The 19907-nt window shown below is 38.5% G+C and overlaps 1 protein-coding gene across 2 annotated transcripts in view; it reads right to left on the minus strand.

Annotated features, from left to right (window-relative positions):
• Window positions 1-19907, minus strand: part of APP (amyloid beta precursor protein) — a 202401-nt gene that overhangs the window by 73118 nt on the left and 109376 nt on the right. Inside the window, exons 6-7 of one of the 2 annotated variants that reach the window (XM_031612471.2) lie at window positions 12197-12399; window positions 2471-2638 (exon numbers count right to left, since the gene is read on the minus strand). In XM_031612471.2, coding sequence (XP_031468331.1) covers window positions 2471-2638; window positions 12197-12399 — 371 coding nt within the window. The remainder of the gene's footprint in view (window positions 1-2470; window positions 2639-12196; window positions 12400-19907) is intronic. The other variant, XM_090121406.1, reaches the window with a different exon arrangement.

Genomic DNA, 19907 nt, shown 5'->3' on the forward strand with positions numbered 1-19907 from the left:
GTCTATTTTGTGATGCTTCTGCTCTTTAGTCAGCAACATCTTTATCTGTATGTAGTAAGTTCACAACCATATGAACGCCAATGAAACTAAGATCTGAAGAGCTGAGTGAGCAACTCGAGCTCCATATGCAAGCTGCACTATGTAAGGAGACCTCTGAGTCAGCACAGAGCCTCACTGCAGGATTTGGACAAAGAAATGCATCCATATGGCTCAGCTTGAAGGGCAGGAGTCAAAGCAAATCTATAAAAAATTGGAAGTGTAACAAAATGCAATCTTGAAAGAATCTAAATCTGCTACAAGTCCTTATTTATGCTACAGTGCAGCTTTCTTCTATGTTTTTGAGTAATGATGGCAAAGGTGGTAATAATTCTTGATTCCAACGACATAGATCAAAATACTTACCTTTTCCAACAAGAACCAGTGCATGCAGCTTTTTGAAACTCCTCTACTGACCATAAAGGTGCACAGTATGAAAAGCCAACAGCTACTATTTCTTCAATTCTACCTTTTTGGACATGACGTATAAAGACGAAGGCTACTACTCCTCCCAAAAACAAAACAAAACCAAACTTCTGTACTGTCACTGAAACAAGGGATGTCATTTCAGAGGCTCTACATTTGCATATTATTGTAGCCAATTCATTAAGTACTTAGAGCTCTGTGCGGGTAAAAATTGTTCACTTTTATCATCCTTCACCTGCTAACTGGGAATAGTTCCAGATGCAAAGTAGCAAAAGCTTTGGTTTCTCAGCTATTTTCCATTATTGCTTTTATAGCTACCTTTGAGTCTGCAATCATTTAGGTGTGAGACTCACCTAACACATGCATAAAAAGTAATTATCCTTTACTAATTCTGTTGGTCATAACAATAAACACAGCCCCACCTCAGCTACCTAAAACTAAATGTGTAAGAGGTCAACTAACCTATGGATATTGTTCAATACCTTTCTTATAACGGAGTTTTTTTATGTCCCTAAAAAGCTTGAGACAGCTATATTCAGTCTACTTTTCCATCCTTGTTCTACAGATCACTGCCCATTAATATCACATTTTTCACTGGAGAAACATTCCTTCAAAAAGATTCTCTTCTTTTCTACTACTGCTCTAAATTAACTCCTGTTACAAAGTCCTACTTTTTCTAGCCTGTCCCAGAGCTCACGATCAGAGAAAACCATGTTATCCATCTCTGGAAATACTTTATGTAGGACAGAAACTTAGCAGTTTAAAAATTACTTATTTTAGCAAATGTATTAGTCCTCATTCCAACATGTAGCATATTTTTCTTCTACACTCACTACATCTTCTCCTGTTGCACAAGCTGATCAGTCCTGCTCACTGATTAGTCTAGTGTGGAGCCCTCCATGGAGCTTTGTCTTCAGTAGATCTAAAAGACACCAAGATGAACCACAGCTGAGGACTAGAATAGCGATCCTGCCTTCATGAACACTCTTACTTCAGCTTTAATAAACCACAGCTCCTCTGCTTCACAAAACAAACACCACGCCTTGCCATGACCTTGCATGCTTTCAAGTGCATTTTTAAGCTTTCTTCTTATTTAAAACAAGCTGCTTGGAAAATACTTTAATAAAGCAGTCCTAATATGCTCCTTCTGTTCTTCTCCCCTCTGCCCTGTGAGAAGGCCAAGCAGCGAAATTTCAGGTAGAAATGGCAGCTGCAGCTCCCCCAACAATATGTGCAGATGAGGTAAACAGAAACAGAGAGCACCAGGGGCTGCTGGACTGAAATGCAAGCTCCAGTACTCTGCTATGGGAAAACTATCCTTCCCAAACCAAAATCACAGTGCAAACATTCCTTCTTCACGAAAAGCAATCATTAAAATATATGGTGTGTTAAACAAAGTAAGTGGGAGGTTCATTTGCATTTGTGTGCATCTTGGCCCCCAGGGAAACCTAAGAAACAAATCATTTCATCCTTTTTCCTTGCAAATGCACATTAAGTATTCAATCAAAAAAAAAAAAAAAAAAGGAAAAAAAGAAAGTAAAAAAATAGGAGACTTCTTCACTTCTTCCAAGGGTGGCAATAATTCTTCTGATATTCTGACGTGCTGATATTGCTTTGATGAAAAAGAAACATGAAAATACAATGTGTAAATTAAGAGCCATTCTTAAACTTACCTGCGGCTTCCCTACAGTTTTTTCCCATACACACACTGCACATGCAAAAACAGGGACTCACGAAATGTTAGTAGGCGTTGACAGGAGATGAAGAAAAACTGAGTGAGAAGGTTACATCTACAGAAGTGTTAGGCTTTTGGCCAGCTATGTGCAGGATTGTCTAGAGGGCAGAGAAGGCGCCTGTTACCAAGCCGGGTTAGCGAGAAGCTAACAAGCTCTAGAGATAAAACGGACAGACCGAGGGCAGCAGGAGCGGGATTAGTGTGAGCCCAGGCCCGCTCCCAAGCAGCAGGGCCGGTTGGAGAGAGGCAGCAAGGGGCTGGCAGTGCACTTACGGACGCTGCCGCAGACCGCCATGCAGTACTCCTCTGAGTCAAAGTTGTTCCGGTTGCCACCGCAGCCGCCGTAAAAGAAGGGCGCGCACTTTCCTTCGGCCACGTCAAAGTACCAGCGGGAGATCATTGCGCGGCAGGGACCGGTCTCGGCTTGTTCAGAGCACACCTCTAGTCACAGGAGACCCAGAGGAACCACATTTAGTATGAAAACAGCACTGCCTGTACTTTTATCTATTCAGTGTGCCGAGGTACAACCTCAACATCCCTGTGTGAGGATCAGGGTGTACCTAGGGGGCATCTGGGGGAAAAAGAAACATGAACTGCTAGGCACTTCAATGCTTCTTCTCTAAAACCACCCCAGAGGTGATGCAGGCAAATTTTGAACAGTTCAGATTCGTCCTGCTAGGCCCACTTAGTACCAGCCTGTCTAGGCTTTGCTGCGCAAGAGTACGAGCTCCTTCCAGCCCAAGGTATACCTCAGCCATATGCATGGAAGGATGCATCTGAGAGCATGTGAGTCACTTTCTTCCTTGTGGCAATGCAACCCCCCAAACTCAGTTACTTAGCTACGCAAATAAAATATCTAAGAGTGATACCGGAAAAGAATTCCTCCTCAGACACCAATTTATATACAATCACCGCTGAAGAAACCACCCCCTCTTGCAGCCTGCGCAGTATAGGGTTTGTAATTCGTATCTAGAGGGCTCTTATACGTAAAATTACTGCCACAGCTTTACTCCATCCATAGGAGGAAATCTCATCCCCAGTGAATATAGACAGAAAAAAAAATAGACTTTAAGAAAAAAAGTTGTTTTTTTTTTTTCCTTTATGAGCCACCACGGTCGTTGCCTATATTCTGCAACACATGAAAACCTGAGGGGAAAATCAAACCATTCAAATGAAAGGAAGACAAAGGAAATTCTGTCTGCAGTTTGGAATTTGGAGTAAGCATAAAGCCCTTTACCAATAACGTTCCAAACAGGGAAAAAAAAAAGAAAAAAAAAGAGCCCAAAGCCCCCACAATCTTATCTTCCAACATACAATGTATGCATCATATAAAAACTGCATAGCATCAAACAGCAATATATCCCTCATTTGCTTTCATCCCACACACTGCATCAGCACACAAACTAGCATGTTCACTAGAGGCATCTAAGTTCCCTGCATAAATTTGAATTTCGTGGAAGGCAGATGCCTAAGGGTTGAAAGGTAGGAAGAAATATCAGTGCAGCACCTCGATGCTGCCTACACAGAGTTCTGCTTGGCAGAGTCTGTCCTGACTAGTAACAGGCACTGCAACCCTCCCTGGGAGAGTCGCTACCTACTGCATGGATTTTATATTTGTCATTGGAAGCCAATGTCTGTCTGCACTTAAATATATAACATAATTTTACTCATGGATTTATTTATAGATATGTGAATTTATTTCTAGGTATGCAAATACGGCAATATTATGAATCAATATTAGGGAGCTCTGAGAGAAAAAGATCCACATATGCATTTGTAGCTGTACTACAAATGTTACGGTTCTGTATCAAGCCATTTTTAAGAAAAAAAAGCAAAACAAATTTAATTGTCAAGAATATTAATTACAATTAATTTTATACAACTATAAGATTAACTATATACCACATTTAGTAAAGAAGTGAGTCCTCAGATTTATTTTTGAATAACATTTTGCCCTTCCATCCAATTATACAGTCAAACCTTCACACCATGCACACTTTGAGCAGACTTGGAAGAGCTGCCATGTGTCAATTAAAAATGAATAGTGACTCACGACATGAAAGAGACAGGTATAATCAAGAGAATGTCTGCTGACAGGAAATGTCATTTCAAAAAGCAAAGGTCTCAACACTCAGTCTTTCTTTAGAAATGACTTAATTCAAGTTGACTATGGACTGACCTCTACATACGCAATAAGCACCTACTACTTTTATAGTTCTGCTATAAAATCTGATTTATTTCACTCTGTACTGTTAAGTGTTATCAAATGGGAATGGTTCATAGATTTAGCTTGAAATTTCCTGTGCCTACTGCTCTCAGAAATAGAAACAGATTTTGCGCACGTACAAATAATGTGCAAAAGTGAAGGTAACCATCCATCAAATAACCAATGGCAGTGATAACAAGGAGTTAGCTCTCTGGAATATGAAGTCAGTCATACATGTGTTACATGTGAAGATGCACTTGGACAAGCATTCTGGCAAGCACAGGGTAAGTGCATTAAGAAGAGTAAGACAGAAGCCCTGTGCTGTGGCCAGGGACTTGCCTCTCCCACAAGGCTGCCCTTGGCACATCCTTCCATCCAGCCCACACAGGCAATCAGATTGCTTTTGCTGAGACCTAAATGGAAATTACTTCATCCAGAGAGACAGTATGCTGTGCAAACAGTTTATGGCCTGCATGAAGATAAACAGGAGCAGTAAACTGTTTCATGACTGCCCTAATTGAAGGAATCATGTCGCTGTGTATAGGCAACTGTCACTGCTGTCATTCCTTCCCCAGTTGTGTCACCACCTTCCCTCTGTGAAGGGTTCAGAGCATCATTCATTAACCCCTGCTTCAGAAGAGTGCATTTTCAAACCACCTTCAGTGCTTGAGAAATGGTCCTGATTGCTCCTGTTGTTGGTACAGATGCTCCTTCCATGCCTCTCCATACCCCTATCACTTGTGCTCAATTTAAAGAAGCCACATTTAATCTTCAGCTGTACTGCCCTAACTGAGAAGATGGAGCAATGAAGCGCGAACCTCAAGAGGCTTTCTTGGGCTAAGAAAAAATTACTGTCATCTATACCCTGTTTCTCTTCCATCTACTGGAACTAAGTGTAGCAATTAATGCCTATGATGTATGAGGTACAGTATTTTCACAGATATTAGCAGCAAGGCAGCATACACTGCTAAATGATTCATCAAAAAATTAAAAGCTGTCTTTGCTTCATATACTAATTTTGTTGCTGAAAACCGATTAAAGATAAGATACATTCTGCCACTGTATAATTCTATTTTACTTGTTATCACAATTTTTTAAAATCAAGGACAGAACTGTGAGCTTTGCTTTGTTTAACTGGTTCATACTTTCCTTCCAAAGATGCATTTTTTGCCTTTAGCTCCATGAAACCAAACAATTGGTTATAATTACCTTTGGCACAATTCAGGCTTATAATTGGTCTACACTCTAACTTTGCTTTCAGATGCTTACAGTTTTCATACCATCCTGTTGCAACAGTAAAATTTTTCTCACCTTCCCTGCGCACTGTACCAAGGATTACAATTGCCAATTTCTTCCCTCCAAAATATTAGATTTTAAGTTATTTTGGAGATTAGCAGATGAGAATTATTCAATTTTCCTCATCAGGAGCTTCTTAAACATATTCCGATTTCCCAATGTAAAAAAGGCTGTTTCAGGGAACAGGGAGATCACTTTCTAGAAGATAGTTCTGTGGCAAAGTTTGATTACATTTTAAATTAATACATAAAGTGATGTACTGAAAACTATATATATATATTTTTTTTTACAATCAACATGAACACTAACTGTTATTTTTTCCCTAGAAATGGATAAGCTTCAGTACCTGAGGGGAAAGAAACAACATTTTTCAAGTCTGTGGGCCTTAATTTATAGTGGCTTCACGTGAAGAACACCCATAGCACTCAGTCACTAAAGTGCTGGTAGAAAAGCTAATTAAAATGTATGTACATTCTATATACTTTTGGTGATCAATTTCTACAAAGGAAAATAAAAAATATGCTTCTGAATGACATCTTAGAATTTTTTATTGCCATGTCAATTGTTTGCTCCCTGAGAAAAACTGATTTTAAATCAAAATCAAATAATTGCTTTATTTCAAAATCTCACTTGCAGGCCTGTTGTTTTTTTTTTTTCTTTTTCTGCATGAGACTAACACTTCTCTGTGAACACCAACATTTTCAATAGAAGAATATGCAATACACTTTAAGATTGTAATAGGAAAAATAAAGCAAAACAAAACAACAAAAAAAACCATTTACATATTTCTTTCACTGCAATCATTAAGATTCCTTGGTATGCAGGATTTGAGTTTCTACATGATGTTTAAGTGAGCTAAGAAAACTTAAGAGATCTAAGAGAGCTAAGTGATCTAAGAACTAAGCTCATTTAAATGCTGGTACAGTCTATTCCAAATCTTAAACAGGAAATTAAATTTGAAGTAACTTAAGGGAAAAAAAGGACAAACAGGAGGAGTTAGTAATTTAGACCTGTCTTGGAAGCTGGGTCCTGTATTTAGTTTACCTTCTGAAAATCTTATACCTTGATGCTGTATTGGAAAGCTTGCAAAATATAACACATTCCTTAATTTAGCCACAGAATCTGAAATTATAAAGCCTTTATGATCTTTTCCATACTATCTGCCCTTCAAGTTTAACATTAATAATGGCAAATACATACAACTAAATCATGCTGATGGTGTTAACCACCTCACTAGCACTGGTTATATATTTGCTTTGTCCATGTTAGTATCTGTTCAAACCGTGCTTCATACCCACACAAACAAGTGATTCACTTAGCTGCTTGAGTAAAAGGGACCGCAGTTTTATATTTTACATTTTACCACTAAAGAACAACATAATCAATTAATGCACGAGAGAATAAAGGAATAAATCACTCAAATACATATGATGAAGTATATGCTCCACTTTACTACATGCTAGTACATAACATTATAAGTGGAGTAGTTTTGGATTCCATGCCCAGGAACCAAGAGCTATAGCTGGAAGATATTAATATACATGTATCTCTATTAGTCTCAGTTTCTTTAATTAGCTGAGAAAAATTAGACAAGAATAAATGTGCACTGTTTTTCTTAGACCAAAATGGAATGACGCTGTTTTGTTCAATGAATTAATCAAAGGGAATATTTAAAGATAATTTCACTGAGACAAAGCCTCCTCGTGCTGAATATATACTTAGAAAAGGCAGCCAAATTTTAGTTTGAGTATTCAAAGACAAAAGCTAATTTCATAGGAGGTTTTTGGAATTAGGATGAGACAGCTGGGAAGCTGGCACATGCTCTAGTAACAAAGTTGGTGCGTTAGTTACACAACCACTAAAATGCTTTCTATAGATAAAATTAAAGAAAAAGCAAAATTAAGAGTTCCAAAAGCAGACCTGGAAAATAGCCCTTCTTAAAATTGAAGACTGTACTTCCCATCCCAAGCCATTAAGACTGGATTTTTCTCTCTAATGTTTATTCTTAATCTACCAAAGGGGAATATTTGATATCTGAAAAAAAAATAGATATGCACTTGGCTAGAACATAATGCCTCACAATTTTCATGTGGAACTAATACATGAAAATATATTTTCTTTTTATTTGTGTAAAACAATTACACTTCGAACCAAGATGCCAAATAGTTATTCTTGATGGCCAGAACCCAAACAAAAACTCCAGTTTGTTTTTAAGTGTAGATCAATAAAATGTCATGAATTTATCTATATTTTTCAAAAAAGATAGTTGCCACAAAAACAACATAATTATGTGAACATGGCAGGACATGAAAAATCTGAGGATTAGCTCAAAAGCACATTCCAGTCTTTTTACACAGCAGAGCAAAATACTAAACTTAAATCTGCATCAATATAGTAAAAAGACATTCCATCAAGGGAAGCAGGCTCCTGGAGGATTTCTTCTACCAGGATGTAATTCAAGCAAAACCACACTCCGGTCTTCTGACCTTACATAAGGCAAGACTTACTGTGTTTACTATTTACCACATTTGCCCTTGACCCAAAATATTAATAATATATTGCTCTTCCATCAGCAAGACTAGTAAATCATAAAAAAGATTTCTCCTTAATTGCAATATATTTTGAAGTATTATGTTGCAGTGGAATAGCGGTGCTTTAAATTGTAACGTCTAACCAAAAGCTATCAGTTACTTTAATGCAAATCCATTAGGCTAATTTTATCAGATCCTGCTCAGATGTTACAGTAGATTATCATTCTTAATGAAGATCTCATAATAAAACGCAGCAGACTTAAATTAATGTGTGCTATTTGGATAGCAATGTGTGAGTGTTTTTTAATATGGAATACAACCGCACATTATCATTTTCCAAATAAAGCATACTGCACAGCCTTGAAGGAAATGAAAAACAAGAAAGTATTAAAGTATTTAAAGGCAAGTTAATAACATTTCAAATCTGGTTAATGCTATTAAATTTTTTAATATTATCCCCAAATTTACAGCTAATGGGTCTAGCCACCAGGGTTAACCTCCCTTGCCTTTAAAATGCTGTCAATGAGTGGATTTCAAGTCTTTCAGACACATAAATCTGCAGGGGGGAAAAAAAAAGGAGAGAAGTATGCTAGAAATACCCTTGATCAATAAAGGTAGGAGCTATGACACAAACATCAGGCTGCTTTTCTCTTGCTAGGAAGCCAGCAAATGATCTCCTGCTTGCAACTTCAGATTGCAAACATAGTAAAAAAATACCACATCAAGCATCAGTGATAAAATTGTTTTCTAACTGTTTAAAAAAATTCAGTAGAATTAGAGAATGCCAAACTGATTGCTAAAGAGCAGCACTACATATTAGGGTAGGCAGGCCAAGTTTATGCCGAATCTTCCACATTTGCTAATAAGTATGCAAAAAAGCTGCCAAATGTTTTTGCAGACTGCTGCACTGACCCCAGTGCCTTCCTTTAAATGAGACCTGACTGACTGCTATGCTGACAGGAAGCATTACATCTAAACTGCTTATTCTTTGTTGTGAGCCAAGAGATACTGATTTTTCGTATCACCTACTGTGCTGAAGGTGAGCAGAAAAAAAATCACAAACAATTCCATGTGAGAGCAGAGCAACTGCTTATTCAGTCACACACTGTAAGAATCATCTGCAGCCTGGATGGCTCAGGAACAGCACCACAAAATCCACAATGCAGCCAGGACAGCAGCAGAATGCTCTGTTGCTTACACCTGGCCACCAGAAAAAGACACCTCCTTCGCTCCATATAGAATCATAGAATTGCTGAGGTTGGAAAAGACCTTAAAGATCATCGAGTTCAACATCAACCTAACCATACTACCCTAATTCTAACAACTCTCCACTACATCATGTCCCTGAGCACCACATCCAAGCGATTTTTAAACACATTCAGGGATAGTGACTCAACCACCTCCCTGGGGAGCCTATTCCAATACTTAACAACCCTTTCTGTAAAGAAGTTTTTCCTGATATCCAACCTAAACTTACCCTGGTGCAACTTGAGGCCATTTCCCTTCATCCTGTGTGGAATCAAGAGCTATCAATTTCTTGAGGGCTTTATAAAAAAGCCACACTCTCTTGACCACAAATTCAGTGATAACATGTCCCAGTGACCAACAGAGATAAATACATATCTCTATTAACTCCCTGCAACCTCAGACTAACCATCAGCTAGATTTAACACCTCAACTCCAGCAAGAGCAGACCTGGAAGTTCAAATTCAGTCTGCTGCCCTGCTCCATATGAACTGCGAAGTAGGGATGGTCCCTCAGGAAAGGCAGGAAAGCGAATAATGCCAAGTACTGTGCTAGGAAAAGTTTATTCACATTTTTAAATAAACACTGTAGCTTATAAAAAATGAATGAAAAGACTGTCCTCCTGTCCTGACCTTGCTCACTCTCCAGATAAGATCGTAACTTCCTTTTCACTGGAAAGAAGTTTGCAAAATAGATGCACTATTGCTATTTTGATCACTATTCATTAAAGTATGTACAGAAATAAAATTGTCTGACAAACTGATTCTACGGTAGCCCTAGTTGTCTGTAAAGTATAACATTACACTATGCTTTTCAATTATTTATGGCTGATGGCAGTTATTCCATTGATTTGGGAGAGAAAGGACTCAATTAGACATTAATTTATGGTTTTAGAACAGTTGGTCTTTGTTGATTTCAGGTTGAAAAGCAAATCCTCTAAAATGGGACAGATCTGCACATTGTGCTCTTTAATGCTATAACATGGTACTAGCCACAGCTTCATAAACTCTACATAAAACTAGCTGTAAAGTGTATGTGAAGAGCATCCTAGGACACATGAACGGTGGATGCTTACTGCAGAAGCTTCTGCACGGACCTGCTGGCAGCATCAGGAGGACACGGAGCCCTAAGGGGAGTGTTCTCTCAAGCACAGCAAGAGAAGTAGGAGTAAGGGCTAAGATGATAAATTCTGTGAGACATAAACAAGCACTCTGCATGGTGCAGCTCAGGTGGATGCACTCAGAGCCAGCCTCAGCACTCTCCATGCCACAGGAAGGCTGGAGGTCAGAAGGGCTGGGACAGAGCTATGCTGGGAATTTATATTGGTAACAGACAGCCCTCACCTCATCTGCAGCAGCAGGTATTTTTCTCAGTCACCATGGTGCGAAATTTTAGACTTGGGAGAAAGAGAACAATAGCTTTTCATTGTAGCCAGCAAGCACGTACATTTCTAAGGGATTTTTAAAAGGTGGCTTCAATAGTTTGCCTCTTCTTTTTTGTATTTTACATTCATATTATTACATATTATTTTCCTGAAGGCTAAACATCTTAACCTCTTTGAAATGTCAGCCTCAGTAAAGAAACAAGCTCTACCTAATTTGTCCTCATTTCCACTCATCCAAAATCCCATTAAAATGAAGTGTTCTTCTTCCCCCCCCCCCCCATATTCATTTTCCACTCAGAACAGGGCACTTTATTCCCAGGTGGTGAAAGCTCACATATGGAAATGTATTTAATTGGTTTAAAGATTTAAATATAATCTCTTCCTACTCCATTCTCACTGAACTGGCACTCCAATAATTGAGCAAAACACTCAACAGACAGTTATACAAGACAGAAAGACACAAGACAGCTTCTCCAGTCTTAGAAATAAATTTTTGCAAATCATTTTACTAAAGCATTAATGCTTTTGATGAGAGAGCTTACCTACACAGACACTGAATAGAAAAACTAAATGAAGAAAGTCTCCCTTTTGCAAGGCATTTCTCTTTGGCACTCTTCTGTCACATGCACATGTGAGAAATCACAGCCAGGAGCCCTCTGCTCCCTCTTTCCTTACCTGCTCTGTCAGGCACACTACCATGGATTATTGCCTTGTCTCATTTTGCCTTCGCTTTCTGCAAGTCCCAAATTCTCTCTTTTTTTAATCTCATCTTCTGCCATCATCTCCAGCCCTTACTGGTAGAGCTGAAAGTGCTGCAAAAAAGCACTATCTATTTTACAGATATTTACATCATATTCTAATCTTCTTATAAAAATAGTAACGTAAGAACAACTTATTTAAATACATATTGTAGGAGAAATGTGGCCTTTAAAAATATTGTGCTGCTTTGCCTATTGAGTAGGGTAAAAGGTGCAAGTTCCTGCTTTGAACTGACACACTATTCTGAAACAAATGCAAAACATCCCATACACAACTTTTCTGTGTTAACTGCTACACATGGCAGTCAAGTTATTGAATGTTACTTCAACTGAAAAAAAACAACAACAGAAGCACTTCTTCAGTTACTATTCAAACCACACACAATGACCAAACACTTCCAAAGTATACCTGTAATGAAGAAAGGGAAGGGATTAAACTTGCAAATTACAGATGAAACGTAATGATGCTGAAACTTAAAAGAGTATTTTGCTATTTGGAACATTTCTTGTCATAAAGAGCAAATGTACAAAGCAGTAGGAACAGTTTTCCAGCCACAGGCTAACTGCCCATGAATTTACCTCTGACGACTTCTTCCACGGACTCTGTAGTTGTGGTAGTAGTGGTTGCGATACTGGTAGTTCTTTCTGTTGCTTCCTCATACTCTTCCTCTGTCTCTTCAATTTCATCACCATCATCATCGTCATCGTCATCAGCATCTTCATCTTCCACAACAGTTAGCTCCTCATCTTCCTCTGGTTGTTCTTCTACTACCTTATCATCGCTAAACAAAGAAAATTATTATGATGAGTCAGCAATAATGATTCCAAAGTGCTAAGTGAGACATTTTATATGGCTACACTGTAAGGACAGGAAGATGTTTCCCCATCTCCCTCTTCCACCTTTAAATAAAACAACATAGATAGTCAGGGACTCTGAAATGTCTCAGTGAAAGAGAAATCAGAGGGAAAAAAAAGCATTAGCAATGCTGTGAGAAAACTTGCAGGATACCAGACTGGAACTCCTCTTTGTACACAGGGATGGAAAAAAAAATTCTCATCAGCAATACTGTATTTTGACAGCTGAATAACACTCCAAATACGCTTGCTTCACTCTGCCATCAACAAATCAATTTGTAGTTTGAAAAAAGCCCAAATTAGCCCAAAATGCACTCAGCTCATACACAGATGAAAGCAGAGAGTTCCTCAGGATTTTCTCACCCAGGAGACACCTAATTCAAAGACATGCTGTGGGCTACTTTGCCTGTCATCCTCAGAGGACAGCTCAGCGACAAACCAAGCATCCAGCTGACCTGTAATTGTCAACAAATGACTGTTTCATTCTGTTATTACAACAGTATTCTGTGAATAGAAAAGCCACTATTAAGGGAGTTGTGGACAAAGCAGTTTCCACAAGGTTTAGTGAAAAGACATTGTCCACATTTTTTGTGGGAGGGAGGGGACAGCTGACACACTGCTGCAATTCATTCCTCAGCTGACTGTCGCTAGCTCTTCTCTCTGTGGTTTTGTATTCTTTAGGCACCTCAAAGCATGCAATGGACACAGGAGCAACACTAAGGACCTAATTATCCAGAAAGAGAGAATAGCCTTCCAGTTTTGGCCCTCTGTACAAGAGCTGCATTGACCAAATGCTGAAGTCTGTAGGGTTTTCCTGATAAGGCCACTCTCTCAGCCAGTAGATGTGGCTGCTCAGGATGGCAGGCTCAGCTAAGCTACACTGCAAGGCCTATAGTACTAAGCTGCCACGTATCAGATGGGGCCCTAGGCAACCTGAGCTGGTGGTTGGCAACCCTGCCCACAGAAGGGGAGTTGGAATTATATGATCTCTGAGGTCCCTTCCAACTCAAACCATGATTGTATGAAATGTAAGCACACCTCTGAGCTCATGAAGAAAGCTCAAATTATTGGGCTAAATCTCATTATATGTCACAGGATCCTAAAGGACAATTCTTGCAGCTACATAAAATTCTCAGGAGTTCAGTCAGTTTTCAGCAATAAGAGGAATACTGCAGAGAGTTATTAAACATGTTTGGTGGCTTAATGCGTCAAGATTAGGATTGCTCATAATTCTGAATGATATACAGGCAATAGGCCAAAATACATACATTTACTGACTGCCATTGCTGTTTTTGGAAGATTTCCTAACCCAGTACCAGCTGTAGGAAAGTCTCACATTTGTTAATCTGTCCTCTTCTTGAAATTCACTGCTAATGAGTAAATTATCCTTAAATATTCGAACACGCAGTGATTTTTTATCAGCATCATACACAAGAGGTTTTGCATCTTTTTTTTCATGGTTATCACATATGCTTGAACAGCCTTTTATTTGATGTTAACACCTTGCCTCCTTCACTTCATTTTGAAGACTAAGACTGTAACGTTTCACTTTACAATATGTTATCTAGTACAGCTTTGAGAGTAAACTCAGAGCAAAAAAGAGGATAGAATGATCTTTTTAAAAGTGTTGGGAAGAAATTAGGAAACAGCGAAAAGAATCTTGTATGCCACAAGCATGATTACTAGGAATAAGTTAAGACTTTATACAAACAAGCATGCATTCTGTTTCTCACCTGCAAAACAACTGGCCTTTCAAAACACAGGAAAGGATTAAATAATTCACCTTTCCACTGAGTGAAGCCTAGGCAGGTTACAAAAATGGAAAGAGTAAAACTAAATTGCAGAAGAGTTTGAAAAAGTGATTACCTGTTTCTGTTTACATGGGAAAGACTGAAAAAGGGACAAAATCACCAGGTTCTTCTCTTAGTTTCTTCATTTCAAAGAACTAAATTAGAAATTCCAGCATTTCTACAATATGGTCTTCCTCTGGCATTCTAATTTCAGTATCTCCAAAATTACCATCTTCGTTCTTAGTAAATCCTTTCTGAGCAACAGAATTCTTCTGTTTCCATTTCAAAACATTCAACCTTTTCCAGAGCATGAAATAATTCCAAAACATACACCGTAATCTTTGAATAGCCAAAGGGAGATCAATTTTTAAGTTCTAATATCTGTTTCTGATCTCCAAGCTAAGGAGCTTCTAGTCTTGTCTACCTATAGACATTCAAACTAGATGTACTGAGTATAAGGCACCCAGATTTTGATCTAGAGCATCAGACAGACTATGCCTTTCAACTTCACAGAAAGCTACTATCTTTTTCTTTCTTTTCCTTTCTGTCTCTCTCATCTGAGCTAAAAATACAGGAACAAACACAATGCACTTTTAAGAAAGTGCAATTACTTTTCATTTTCCTTTCACATAAATGATTACTCTCAGATAAAAAAACCAACCTTCCAGTCCAATCAATCAACACCTCACACTAATGAAACAAACAAATAAACAAAACAACAAAAAAAGTAAAGTCAATTAGTCACATGGAAAGCTACTTCAAAAATAAGTATGCATGTATCCAATAACCATGTGTTTTTAGCTACACAAAAGCAATTAACTCAGCTATGTCAGTCTCCAGCATTCTACTGGAAACTCTCGGCATAAAGGCCAAGCTTTTTTGTGTTAAGGGGGGGTGTGACGGAGGCAGGATATAAGAAGATAATTCTCTATATGTACCAGTTGCTTCTGCTCACCATCACTGGAGTCCCTGGTTTCCTCTCTAGCAATTTATCAGAAGGAAATGAGTACAGGTTGCCCCAACCTGCATCCCCTTTATGAGTTGCTCTCGCTGCAAGAACTGTACATCAGAGTAGATTGTTGTTGTTTTTGTGTGTGTGTGTGTGTGTGTGTGTGTGTGAGTGTTTGTGTTTGTTTTTTGTTTTTTTTAAAGCAGAAATAATGGAAGACTACAACAGTCAAAGCTAACAGGATCAGGCTCCCGAAAATATTCTAAAAATCTTCCAAAAAAAAATATTTTGTGCTAGAATCTTTTTGATACTATTTGTGATCATTCCTAGAAAAACTGCATCTGTGCTAGCAACACATAAGGCAAGATTCAAATCACAGAAATGGTATTTTGCGGGATTTATTTTACTGCACAAGCTACAAGAAAAAGGAACAATAAAAACAGAATAAAAGTGCTCTTGCCCTTGATTTTGATACCTAAATGGAAACATAAGCCTTGCTATATACTTGAAGAAATAGGATACCTGAAATTGGGCTTTGCAAGGTTTTCTCTTCCCTATTAGCCCTGCTGTTCAAAGAAAAGTGGAAGGGGAAAAGCGCTTCGCGCTTTCTCAATAGGATTCTCCTTCAGTGAAACTGAATACAGTAACAGGACTAGTATTATGCTCAGCTATGCAACACAGTAACACAGACCAAAACACTCCAATATAAAACAGCGAGGGACATACCCTAGTGAGCTCTAACAGTAAAAAAAAACAAAAAACAACAAACAACAGTTTACATTAGAAATCAATGCAAGTACTCTAATTCACGCGTTCCTAAGACTCAATCACAGCATGCACACTCAGCAGTGCAAGCAGAAAATAACATCTTCTAAGAAGTAATAGTCACAACATGCACAAGAAAAAAAAATGTGTGAATGGCTTAAGATCACTCTTCAGGGGCCAGGGTCCACTGGTGAGGAGGATGAATCCCAGTGTTTGCCAGTAAAGGGACACTGAGCCTTATCCTTCAAGATAGGTTTAGTATCTATAAACAATGCTAAATCCTGATGTCACAAAAAAAAACCTCTGTCACAAAGACAGGAGCTGGAGTTGGCATTTCTAGTATTATGAAAGGTACTACACCTCCTGTAACACAACAAGAATAATTATCCTTGGTTTTATTTCTTTGGACTTCATCATTGTTACTATCCTGGGTCTTCCTCAAAGAACACAAAGAGGAACAACAGAGGAGTGAAGTTATACTTCAGCTTTTGGACCGACGTGTCTACTTTCCAAATGGTGCCAAAACCTCCCTGCTGCACATTGCATAAAGCTCTGTTTCTCCATGTCATACTTCATGCTCCTGTACCATTTCACATTTCTCCATCAGCACCTGCACAGTGCTGTTTCCCAGACATAGTGTCTCACAGTGTTTGCACACCTCTCACCTTGGCATCCACCTTCTTCCAACAGAAGCTTACTACAAGATGAACATGGATGCTGGTATTTTTCTCAGAAATCTTTGAGTTTTAACACATGTAGCAGGTGTGCTTAATTCCCATTATTGCATTTTACCTTCTTTGCTTTACAAGTCTCAGTATTGTTTCTTCTTTGCAGTATCTTAACAACATTTCCATATATTCCCTCGACGCCATTCCAGGCAGGGTTTTATTAGCACTACAGACTGATGTGTTCCTTTTAAAAGACACTGTCAACATTTTGCCTTAACTTAAGTGGAACTGGTGACAGAACTGCTCAAAAAATATTTCTTGATACGCTGACAAGTTCACAGATTTGTAAAGCCATATTATCATCATTTGAATTTAACAGTTCAGCAGTAAACAATGGAGGTTAATTCTGAGGCTTGAACACAGACATGAAAATATTTGCTATTTTCATACAGAACATTACTGTACCTCTTTCTGCTGTCAGCAGAGACTTCTGGCAGACCAGGCAGCACCATTTCCTATCTCCCCACGTATGGGATATTAAAATTCATTCCTTTATCATGGTAATAATACTTCCTTCAAGCATCAAAACAGTGCAGTGGGTTGTTAAAAGGAATCATCTACATTCCTATGTGTGATGAAAGACATTACTTCAAGTTTGGCAGTTGTAGCACTATTTCTGATGCAGCAGAGGCACTGGAGTTTCAGGCAGCCCTAGGAGGTAGCAAGTTCCATTTCCAACACTGATATAAATAAAAACATACCAATGGGCATATTTCTGTTTCTAGAAGACATACCACTGTACAGCTACTGCCAGTACGTATCTAGGCACATAGTTACAAACTGTGCTTAAAGCACAGTTCTGTTTATGCATATCTAATAACTTTCTTTACTTAATCCATCACTTCAGTAAGAACTGACACCAACATATCGTTTATTCACTTCACTCAGAATTGAGCATATTCCTATTTCTTCTTGAAGACAAAACTGAAAGGCTGGTAAAAGGAAACAAATGAAAATGAATTATGTTCACTTGCTGATCAAAAAATGAGAAACAGAAGATGAAGGTTTGATTTTAGTATTCCATACAATGTCCTTACAATGGGGACAAAAACAGAATACAAATAAAGAGAGCAATTAGTTTTCTTTCCAACTGTGCTTTAGGACTCATGGGACTGCAGCACAAGCTGTGTTTTAAGAAGAGATTTCTGTCTGTAATTATTATCTTCAGACAAAAATTTGGCAAAGCTTTCAATTGCCAATAACAAAGAACAAAGAACTAATTAGTAGTTTGGGGAAGTGCCTCACACCTTTGTTTGCAATAAACTCTCATCCATTTGGACATACTTAAAGCATGATTTTGCCAAATAACAACTTGAACATACTTCATCACTAGGTGAAAAAGGAATGAAAAGGTGTGAAAGACAGATGTTTTGAAATCTGAAAAGACTAGCATTCGCTACACTTTTGAAACTATTTGAACGCAAATAGATTCCATCTGCACTGTTGTTTTTTTTTTTAGCCATCAAAACTGAGTAACAAGAATCACAGATTCATTAAGGTTGGAAAAGATACATTAAGATCATCCAATCCAACCATCCACCTACCACCAATACTGCCCACTAAACAATGTCCATAAGTACTACATCTACCCTTTCCTTAAACACCTCCAGGGACCGTAACTCCACCACCTCCCTGGGCAGCCCGTGCCACTGCTCTTTCTGAGAATAAATGTTTTCTAATATCCAATCTGAGCCTCCACTGGTGCAGCTTGAGGCCACTCCTCTCATGCTATCACTGCTACCTGGGAGAAGAGGCTGACTCCCACCTCGTCACAGCCTCCTTTCAGGCAGTTGTAGAGATGTTATGTTGGCTCTAGACAGCCACAGGAATTAATACAGGACAGACAACTTCTGCACATAAGCTGCTGCCTGTGCTCTTCCAGCCCAGCAAAGGAAGCTGAGAGTAATTTATAAATCCATAACTTTGACAGCTGTGGGTGCCACCATCCCGTGCTTCTCTATAGCCTCTTCAGGTCTTCTCAAATGAACTTCAGGAAACATGAGACAGGACTAGATTTTCAAGTATTCAGCCTGTGTACAACTTTGCTTCTACCAGAAGATTAATGATAAACACAGATATGCATTCCAGTATATAGGAAAGATGCAGAGTTTGGAAATAGATCCAGCTGCGAACCTCACCCATCTTCACAGAAAACACAAAACAGGAACACAGAAGAGTATGAGAAATGCTTGGAATCCAAACAAAATGAGTGCACTTGATCTGCCCTAATTACCAGGCTTTTGATTAAAAGCAAATTAGAAAGCTAACAGGCAAGGAACCAAATTTCTTCACAACATGCACATCAAAGGTTTGGGCATTTTCCACCTAGCATTTATCCAAAGCATGCATTCCTCTGACTGAAGGATGACTTTTCTCACAAACCAGGTTTGAACCTACCACTGCATACACTGCATTCTTCTGAACAGTGCCACTAATTAAACATATGACTCAACACAGGAACTACGTAAAGCTAAAAATTAAGCCAAGGGTGCACTTAGGAACATGAGTGCTCACATCACTGTACTTTCTAATATTTAACTTTGGTGCACTAGTTGACTTCAAGGTAAAAGTGAGTATATTAGCTGTGTGAAACTGAGCACCGGAGGAGTAAATGTGAACAAGAGTAACTTTGCTTTAGTGTAGATGAGGGAAAGTCAAAACCAAGCACAAAATGAAGATTTCAGCATTCACCTTGAAAGTATAGGAGGAGGGAGTTACACCAAAAATGTCTTTTTCCCTGGGACAACGTGGGGGGAAACAGCAGGACAGGAACTAAATCGTGACGTAGCCATGAGATCAGGCACAGTTCCAGGAAAGAAAGGGGTTATGTCAACGTATCTTTTAAAGGCTTATTGGCATTGAAGCCTGAAAAATTACAGTGATCTACAGAATCAGAAGTCTAACCCACAAAGTACCTTAGCCATAATGTTTCTGCTCTGCCTGGTAAGTGACCCCAAAAGCAGAAACTGCTTAAAACTCCCTTAGCTATTTTCATTAGGCCTGGATTAAACTATGCAAATAGATTAGATATCTCACAACATGAAGAAACGATGTTACATTTGGGCATGTATGAACACTTTTTCAGGTACAGTTAAAATTTTAAGAATTCAGATGGGCATCTTCTACCGTATACCAAGTCATAATGAGAGATTCACACTGTTTAGCATTTTTGCAGCATTCATTTTGTAATTTCTAATTATTTT

This window comes from Phasianus colchicus, chromosome 1, assembly GCF_987193195.1.
Source record: "Phasianus colchicus chromosome 1, bPhaCol1.hap1.1, whole genome shotgun sequence".
Taxonomy (NCBI): domain Eukaryota; kingdom Metazoa; phylum Chordata; class Aves; order Galliformes; family Phasianidae; genus Phasianus; species Phasianus colchicus.